The sequence below is a fragment of the Borostomias antarcticus genome (genome assembly GCF_949987555.1).
Source record: "Borostomias antarcticus genome assembly, chromosome: 2".
NCBI lineage: Eukaryota > Metazoa > Chordata > Actinopteri > Stomiiformes > Stomiidae > Borostomias > Borostomias antarcticus.
This window is the reverse complement of record NC_140235.1, coordinates 10,486,137-10,496,260: the sequence shown is the minus strand read 5'-3', so window position 1 is coordinate 10,496,260 and position 10,124 is coordinate 10,486,137. Positions and strand designations below refer to the sequence as shown.

General features: G+C 49.8%; 1 protein-coding gene across 1 annotated transcript; it reads left to right on the top strand.

Annotated features, from left to right (window-relative positions):
• Window positions 1-3,905: 3,905 nt before the first annotated feature.
• npas4l (neuronal PAS domain protein 4 like) lies at window positions 3,906-9,734 on the top strand (the record flags this gene model as incomplete). Its single annotated transcript, XM_084453209.1, has 9 exons — window positions 3,906-4,021; window positions 5,071-5,234; window positions 5,492-5,637; window positions 5,972-6,071; window positions 6,170-6,425; window positions 6,577-6,686; window positions 6,827-6,962; window positions 7,076-8,361; window positions 9,691-9,734. The coding sequence occupies 9 exons, from the start codon at window positions 3,906-3,908 to the stop codon at window positions 9,732-9,734; spliced, it is 2,358 nt and encodes a 785-aa protein (XP_084309335.1).
• Window positions 9,735-10,124: the final 390 nt, after the last annotated feature.

Genomic DNA, 10,124 nt, shown 5'->3' with positions numbered 1-10,124 from the left:
TTATTCTTTTTCTTTTTTTTTAATGTTTATATCAGGGGAAGATAATCTGCCAAGGTAAATCTAGGTTTACTGTCCAATATGCTATATACAGTACTTGTTTGGAATAATAAAATGAATGAGATTTTATTTGATTTACTTTGAGTTTTCTTCCTGTGATCACAGTTTTATTGCATTTGTGTTCATTGTATGATTCAAAACTCGAGTTTTTACTCATTGTTAAACACAATTGTTGAAGGATTTTTTTTCTAAAGGATTCCTCTCTCTGGCAGTGTAAATAAGTGTGTATTTGACCAACCTTAATGAGGCCACGTTGACCACTGTTGGTGACTGCAGTTGGTCTCTCGACTGCAGCCTGTGCTGTGCTGTGGTCAAGGTTGAGTTTGGCCAAAGGTTAAGTGGCAGCATCACTTCTGGTGATGGACTCCGTCTGTGGCCGCTCTTTGGTTTCCCCACGTGTTCATACTAATGGCCCAAGTGTGTGTGTGTGTGTGTGTGCGTGTGTGTGTGTGTGTGCGTGTGTGTGTGTGTGTGTGTGTGTGTCATTCTACCCTCAGGGAAGGATACTTAGCCTTTCTGAATCTAAATAAGTTGTGTGAATGAGCTGAGGGTTGTTATGACTTGAAATTCCCATAGCAGGGCTCCCAGAAGTCAAAACCATTTTGGAAGGATTGTGAATTAGTGAACTTGAAAGTTGTGATTGATTATCTCAAGACACATAATCCTTGCGTTCTGGCCAGTCGTCTGATAGCAGGATCTTTCCCTAATTAACAATGAATCACACAAAAATATTTAATGTGTTGCTTTGTCTTGCCTTTTTGATCTTCAAGGTTTTCCATTCCTTTCCTGGCTTCCATTCACACATATTGTATTATTGATGCCTTGTCTCAAACATGCCACCTTGGAGCTGTGCGACGCTGGCAGGTCCCCCCCAGACCACTGTCATCTGTGGCCCCTGAGGCTTCATGACTGCAGGGTCCTGCTAACATCCAGCGGCTGCCCCCCCCCCCTTGCTCCAGTCAGCCCGTCTGGCTTGCCCCGCTCAGATCACTCAAACTGGCACTATTAACTAAATGCTGCTCTGGGATGTTCCCATTATGAGGGGGTCCCAGACCCCCCACCACCTCCCCTCCATCCCGAGTCAGACCGATTGGACTGGGCCCTGTGCTGCTGGTTTGGTCCCATCATGTGGGGACGTCTGACCTTCACCCCCCCCCCCCCCCCTCTCGTACTCTGGGACTGTGCCCCCCCCCCCCCTCTCGGGACCCGTACTCTGGGACTGTGCCCCCCCCCTCTCGGGACCCGTACTCTGGGACTGTGCCCCCCCCCCCCTCTCGGGACCCGTACTCTGGGACTGTGCCCCCCCCCCCCCTCTCGGGACCCGTACTCTGGGACTGTGCCCCCCCCGTCTCAGGACCCGTACTCTGGGACTGTGCCCCCCCCCCCTCGGGACCCGTACTCTGGGACTGTGGCCTGGCAGTCTGCTCCTGTCTGTCAGCGGCCTGCTGCTATAAAGCCAGTGTTATCTGCTGTGTTAAGTGCAGGCCACAGACGGCAGGTCAGCCCAGAGCGGAGCGGCAGAGACACCCTGTCCCGCCTGGCCACGCTGCACACAGGAAGTGGGGCTGGAGCTGGGGCCCGGTCTGGGGCCGAGGCTGGATCCTTGGCCTCCGTCTGGCCTCAGACTCTGGGCACGGCCCAGGCGCTGATGCAGGGGGACACTCAGTCAGATTGCTCTCTGATGTCCCGCTAGGTCTCAAACAAGCCCTGCCAGTCCTTGAGGTTCAGACAGAATCTGCTCAGACTGAGGAGATGTTTGGTCTGTCCTCCTATTCCTCATTTCATTTGCTAATTTATCACTCAAGTTCTAGTTTCTTCTCTCTCACACACACACACACACACACACACACACACAATGTTTAGTTTGAATCCTGTTGAATGGGATTTAAGGGTAGATCGGCAAGGCTAATAATTGGAAGTGCAGTATTTTATTCCTTATTTATCTTTCATCCATTGCTCCATAAACAGCTGCCAAGACAAGGCAATACTAATGCACCATGTTCTACTCTGTGTGCCACTGAAGAGCAGAGGCAGAAACACTGGGCTGAAATTGGCTGAAACTATTAAAAAAGACTGACTTAACTTCCGAATGATACAGAATGGAGATATGCAGGTAGGTCCCAGATGTTGGCTAGTCCAAGGCTCTTCCAGTGCTCCTCACCCTCTCTGATCCACTCCTGCGTGTCATCCTCCTCCGCTGACGGAGCGCAGACCCCTGACAGCGCAGAGTGGATGTTACCGGGACCGGGCTGCACGTCGCCAGACTTGACTTGACCAGCCTGCCCTCTGTCAGGGCCACCATACAGACAGACTTGACAGTGAGTGTGGCCCTGTCGCCACCCCGGGTTCCCCAGACACCCCCCCACACACACACATGCACACACACACACACACATATACACACGCACGCATACACACATACGCACACACAAACACGCACACACATAAACACATATACACACGCACGCATACACACATACGCACACACAAACACGCACACACATAAACACATATACACACGCACGCATACACACACACACAAACACGCACACACATACACACACACACATGTACACACGCACGCATACACACGCACATACACACAAACACGCATACACATACACACACGCACACACAATCCTCGGGATCTTGGTATGGGCTGGCGCAACAACTGTGAGGCCAATATGGCAAAGACTGAGACCTACTGTATGTCCCTGGTGGTCTACAGGTCAGCTGCAGGACTGTATGAGTTGAACCCCAAATTGCGCCTTGCACGGCAGCTGCCGCCATTGGTGTGTGAATGGCGCTCCGGGCCAGTGTCACATCTGGATGGGGAGCGCGTTAAAAATGCAGTACCTATACCTATACTCTGCTCTACCCTAGGAATAAATCACACGAATTGCCTGTATAAAGGCTAAAGGTAGGCTATAGCGTATAAAGCTAGCCAGGCAAGCTTATTTTATTACTTTATAGTGACACTGTCCTTTCCTCATAGTGGGCTTCGAGAAACTAAAGGTGCAGACCAGTTCTGCAAGAAATTCATGACATTTTAAACTATATATTATTTATCACGGTGGTTTATTAAATCGTCCAATATCCATTCCTCCGATAAAGATTTTACAGTTCTGTACAGTATAGGCTAAGGTGGTGAGCTGTTTCATACGAGATATAGTTGCTCAAACTGTTTTGCTGTTTTTGCTAAATAAGATTTATTGTATGGGGTATTTAGAACATTTAATCTACAGAGGAAACATTTCCTAATTTATCTTTTTTCTTATTGTAGTCTCTGCCGCGTAATGCATTTCTCCAGCCCACCGCTCGGGTCTGACGGGTTATTTTTAGAGCCCGCGTAACTAAATATATCCCATCACCGTCATTGCGTCACAACAAGTAACACTACCCGTTTTTTTCTTCTCCCCATGCCCGAGTTTAAACAAAGCTATCGGGTTAAACCTGAGTTAGGCTATAAAAGGAGGGGGACGCGGAGGCTTCACACACAATCATCTAGACTCCCAGCCTGTGAAGGTAAGCATTTGGGAATTCTAATTAAGCGCATATCTCTCTCTCTCTCTCTCTCTCTCTCTCTCTCTCTCTCTCTCTCTCTCTCTCTCTCTCTCTCGCTCTTTCTTTTACTAGAGTTGTAGTGACGCTCCGCCACTTATTATTCTAAATTAGGCCTACTCTAATAATTTATATTAAAGTGTTATTTAAGTGATATAGCCTACATGCTAATGATTTATTTTATTATTATTGCTTTTATTTTATGGACTATTGTTTTTTGCCCTGAATGCTTTTTTGACGTATTTCTTGATTTCTACAGTTTTAGGGAGGTCTTTACAGTTACCAAAATGACTGTTTGCTGCGAAACCTGCAAAAGTCCCGAGAACGTTAACTGCGGATCATCTCCTTGTTCGTCGCATCCTTTCACTGTGGATACCCGCCGAGAACGCTGCAAAAGATTCAGGTCAGTCAAGCATAGCTGTTGCATATGAGTTCATGTTTGCACCTTTTTAGAGTTTGTGTCTAAACAGTTTTTAGTAGTTTTATTGTTTATTCATTTATTCATTTATCAGGTCCGAGGTAGCCTACTTATTATTATTCTATAGCCTACCTTCATGATCAAATCAAATCAAACTTTATTTGTAGGCCTATAGCGCATTTCATAGACAGAGGCAACACAATGCGCTTTACAGAGAGCAATGATCACCTGTTGCCTAGTTACTGTTTTAGAGAGCTTGACTTGACTATATTAATTCAGGTCACTCAGCTCTCATGCAGAATGTTGCTCATCTTTTATAGGGTAGCCTGCTAAAAAGGCCCAACACTTTTATTAAACTTCAATAATTACATCCCAGTCCAAATTTGTAGTGACAAGAATGCTCCAGGGCACAATCAATGTATCTGAGAGATTCAGAATTTCCCCTCTGCTATGATCGAAAGGGAGAGAGGGAGAGAGAGAGAGAGAGAGAGAGAGAGGTAAGGGTAGAGAAAGAACCTTTTGTGGTTGTATCTAGGGTGTGTGACGTGGGGTCCCCTCAGCTCCATGGACATCCTCTTTATAAGGCAACAGAGAAGCCGAGCACCAGAACAGAAGCCCAGCCTCCCCTGGCGTCCGACGCCCACGCTGCTGCCCTCCGGCCATAAAAGCCACCGGCTCTCCCTCCGCGGGCCCAGACACAGACAGACAGACAGACAGACAGACAGACAGGACACTGATCACAGAGACAAGCGCACCGCCAGCGCCCTCAGCTCTGCCTCTCAGGGATGCCGTTTCCATAGGAACCCCAGCACCTCCAATTCAAGTTCCAATTCAGGTTTCTATTGAGCCTGTGGGGAACAGGAAGTGATGCCCGGGGGTCTCTCTGTAGCGACACACTACAGGACCCAGTAGACAGGCAGCAGATTTGAGAGCAAAAGAGGCGCTGTGACGAGTTCTGGACTGCACTTTTGAACGCCTTCTGTCGATCCCCTTCCGATCCTGATGCGCGTTGTGGCCATGGCTGTCTCCAACAGGTCCACTAAAGGGGCGTCCAAAGCCCGGAGGGACCAGATCAACGGGGAGATCCGAAGCATGCGCTCCCTGCTGCCCATCGGCCCGGAAGACCAGGAGCGCCTCTCCTACCTGCACTCCATGTCCGTCATCTGCACCTACATCAGGAAGACCGTCGTCCTCCAGGGTAGGACTGCCGTCCCACATCAGACTTGACCAAGCTGAAAGGCAGAGCCAGTAACACACTTTATATATCTGAACTGTCGTTAACCTCCCCTGCTGTGAATTCACTGAGCTTCTGCACGTTAAACAGAACTGGATCTAAGTCCTTGTCTGTACCTAAGGGGAATGTACTACACTGTACCCAGACCTTCCTGGCTGGCTAGCTGGCTGCCCGCTGGGTGTGTGTTGGGTCTAAGCTTGAGCTGGTTCTCCTCCTCCCAGGGCTCACAGCTGGACCGGGCCCTGAGTGCTGCTTGCCGTACGAGCCCTTCCTCAGCGCCCTGGACGGCTTCATCCTGGTCCTCACGCCAGAGGGGAGGCTGGTCTACGTGTCGGAGAACGTCTCTGAATACTTGGGCCACTCCATGGTGAGTGAACCTTATTGTATTTATCATTTGCTACACCTGCACTTTGGCTTCAGCACTAGATTATGCTCTTGGTCGCTTGTTTAGAAAGGGAGAGGCCAGTAGTAGTGCACTGACTACCTACAATTAAGTTAAATGCAATTATTGTAAGTGGCTTTGGATAAAAGCGTGTGCTAAATGACTGTGATGTAATGTAATGTAATGTAATGTATTGAGCTGGCTGGTGGTTGGAAGTATGGTGAGTTACTGCACAGCTCAGTCTGTGCTGCCTGTTTCTCACCCTGGCGTTGGGGCCGATACGGTAGCGCGGTACCTAACGGCGACTCGCCCCCTACAGGTGGACGTGCTCCAGGGAGACTCCTTCTATGACATGGTGGAGAGCCCCGACGTAGAAGCAGTGAAATCTCGTTTGGAGCTGGACACCTCCTCGTCAACAGGTGGGAGTCTGAACCCACTGGCGGCAGAGCTGAACTGACCTCGGGTTTCATATGTTGGAGCATCCGTGTGACTGGCGCCTGTTATTCCCTCCCCTCAGAGAGAAGTTTCGTGTGCCGTATGCACACCTCCAAGGCCTTCAGGCTCCAGCACGGCGGCTGCAGCTCCATGCTGGTCCGGGGGCGCTACCAGGCCGTCCCACCGTCCTCCCCATCCCGCTCCTCGGACCGCCGGGTGTTTGTGGCCCTCTGCACCGCCACGGCCAATCGCAAGAGGGGCAGCGATGCTGCCCGCTCCCCGGACAGCTTCGCCAGCGTGCACAAACCGGACATGGCCTTCGCTCGGATGTCCGACAGGTAGACACGCCTCTCTGAATCAGATCGTGAAATGGGCCTACTGTACATGGTGGAACATGTTTTTTTTGGTCTGTGCGTACCAGATGGGTGCTCTCTGTGCGTCAGTGTTCAGGTTTTTCCTCATTGTTTTCTTTTGACTTTGTCTCCACAGCGTTGTGTTCTACCTGGGCTACTCAGCGGAGGAGATGATTGGTCGATCGTGGTACAGCCTCCTCCACCCAGACGACCTGTCCTTGAGCGCATGCTCGCATAAGAATCTGAGTAAGTGTGTGACATAACAACACTACAATGTGCCCAAACAACATCCGGAATGGAAAAATGAACTAGGTTTTAGTTCATTAGTTCATAAGGACTGTGGATTTATGTGGTATTTATAAAGTGTCTTTCTGTGTGCTTCCCAGTGGAGGCAGATGAGGGTTCTCAGGTGGAGATGGTGCTTAGACTACAGTGTAAAGACCTCGCCTGGTGCTGGGCCTACATCTGCGCTACCAGGAACTCTGGAGACCAGGAGATTAGCTGCACAAACTACATTATCAGGTATGAATCACGTTCGAACAGTCATATATTTTCAACTGACTGCGCTGTAATAGCTTTTCCTCACACATGAGAAACTGAGGATGACAGACTTTATATTGTTTCATTTCTTGCAGTGAAACGGAGGCCTTGTACCTCAGGCAGAAGATCCACAGCGATGCCTTCAGTCCTCGGGTCCCCTGCCCCTCCCCGGCCCCCCAGCTGCCCCAGGCTCAGGGCGACTGCCCCCTCAGGGGCCCCAAGAGACAGAGGGAGCCCAGCGGCGGGGAGGAGGAGCCCCTAGCCAAGACCAGCAGGGGGTCCGAGTCAGGTGTCTACTACATGACCTGTACGTCTCTGGACGGGGGCTCGCCCGTCATCGCGAGCGACGGCCCCGCCTTCTTTTCCACCCCTCCGTACAGCCCCGCCTCCTCCCACTCCCCGTCGCACGAAGACGCCGGCTCCGGATTCCTGCTGGACGTGTATGGCTACACGGAGCAGCTTCTGTCCTCTCCTGAGAGCTCCCCTCCGTACTACGGCTACCCCGAGGCCGGGCATCCCCCCGGGCCTGGCCACCTCTCCCCCGGCCAGACCCGCCACGCGGCCACTGAGCAGGCCTATGACCAGGCGGTCTTCACCATGACCGTCGCCCACTCCCCCGACTCTTGCCCATCTCCCACATATGATTACCCAGCATGCATTGCGGACGCCCGGCTGGTCCCTGACTGCCTGCCTGTGCCAGACGTGTGTGAGAGCTCTGCGGATTGCGCCCTCCACCCCGAAGACCTCCACCTCCCTTTGGAGCCACAAGGGGGCGCCGTCACCTCCTTCCCGGTTCATCGCGTTCCTCAAGGAGTGGCCCCGCTGCGCGTCGGCCTCCTGACCCCGGACCCCTCGCCCACCTCCGCCGAGATCTCCTTCCAGTACAGCGAGAGGGAGCAGGTGGAGATCAGCATCCTGGCCCAGCAGATCTCCTCCCTGGCCAGCAGCTTCGACATGTACCGCACCCTGAGCCCGGTCCAGACCCACCCGGAGAGCGCCCTGCCCCCTGCCTGCGACTGGCCCCGGCCCCCAGCCAGCTCCCCTGTTCTCCCTCCTCTCAAACCCCAGCTAGTCCTGGATGTCGACAGCATCCTGAAGGATCTGGACATCGTCCCGGGACGGGAGGCCGCCCCTCTCTCTTTTGGCTACCAGCAGGGGCGGGGCTGTGGGCTGGAGGTGAACCAGCGCTCCCCTCAGGAGGACCCCAGCCTGGGGCAGCAGCCCTCCGGCATGTCTCTCCCCAGCCTGGTGGACTCACTACCCATGGAGCAGTTCACCTCTTCCCCCCTGGATCCCCTGAGCGACTTGCGAGCGGGATGCCATCATCAACACACTGAGTTGCATCAACTCGACCACTACCTCCTCAACAGCCTCCAGCAAGGTAATTATATAACATCACATCTAAACACACACACACACAAAATCATCAATTACTCTAGATATATATGTCATTTAGATTTTTCATAAATTAATGAATGACATTAATTTGACTCCTCATTTTCAGATGGGCTTGTTGAAGAATCCATGTACTGAAATAAGTCTATGACGTATTGTACAACCCCCCGTATGGCATATTGTCAAGACAATCCGAGGCTTCTTCACTGGATTCAAAGAAGAATTTCATATTTTCTTCCAAAGACTTTATTACAAAGAAGGGAACTGGTTTCCCAAACCCTCCTATTTTCTAACAATAGATAAGGGAAACTTGTTATATAAACTATTCTGAATACAACTTTGTCTGCTGGGCCACATTTGTAGATTGTAGCAACATATCTTGTTGTTGTTGTTGTTGTTGTTGTTGTTGTTGTTGTTGTGTTACAAACTGACTTGATATTCATAACTGTTGACAGCTATACTGTAACTCAACCTTGGTGCTGAAGTTTTTGTTCTTGTCTTTGTTTGCTTGGTACTTAAATGTATGGCTTTGTAAAACTCTCAGGGGACAGGGAGTTGTCATGTGTTCTAAGGTTGAGTGGCCAAAATAATACTACTGAGCACTTTTTAAATGTCAATGTGCTGTTGTAAGATGTCTTACAGAATAATATTTGGTACGCAACTCTAAAACTTGGTCAATTTGATGAACAGATGATGATAGTTAATAAACTACCTCAACAGTGCCTCTAAATTCAGTCGGAAACTACTGTTACTCTACTGTCTGTATGTATTTATAGTATTTATTTGGTAGAGACACTGTTTTGGCTTCTTTTGTGGGACTTATTAATTCAATTTCATTTTACTGCATATCTGTGTCTGAGAATTAGCTTCAAAATTTGTTTTGAGTAGTTTCTTTTCCGATAACAAGATGGTGTCTCTCATTTAAATGTAATTGTATAATTTAAAGTGCTCTTGCAATTTTTTGTAATTTTGCAATGTAAATTCATTAAACCAATTCGCTTTGCATTGCGGTCTCGCCTTGGTATTCATTAGTTTTGCTTATCAGTCCTACTGGATTTTAGCACTAGACATCCACAAATGTGATGCAAATTTTGGCAAATCCTTCTGACCGATAACCAACTCTCACAACATGTATAGTATCCAGTATTCTAATTTCAAACCTCCAGTGTTGTTCGTTTGAAATGTAACCATTTAACTGATAGGATCCTTACACAAATATACGTGGTATACCCCAAAAACAATGTTTTGCTATTTAGGTGACCAAAAAGCCATGGCATTTATTCATGGTAATACTTTTGCTGTGCACCCACACCAGACACGCCCCCGACAGTCTCGCTGCAGGTCTTCTTCGCTGTCTAATTGAGCTGGGCCGGGCCTCTGCCACAGCTACAGTAGCTAGCACAGGTGTTGGCAATCATCATCAGCCCAGCTTCCTCCAATTCCCATCAGGACAGCCACCTACAAGCAGCTGCAGGGGACAGAGACCCGACGCTTGAACGTTGACTTCAGTACGGTTAGTCACAGTCTTCATTGAGCTACAAGAACCCTGTTTTTCCAGTGCGTGTTCACTGCCATTTTCTTCTCCTGTTTCAGTTGGACCTTTTTCACTGTGCTCCTGACTAAGAGTAATCCTCATCCTCATCCTCTGCTGTTTGTTTTCCAGGCCCCCTCCAAAACCCCGGTGTCTCAACTCCATTTACACTCCTCACTCCCCATCACCCGATCAGGACAAAGCCCCACCAGGACCCA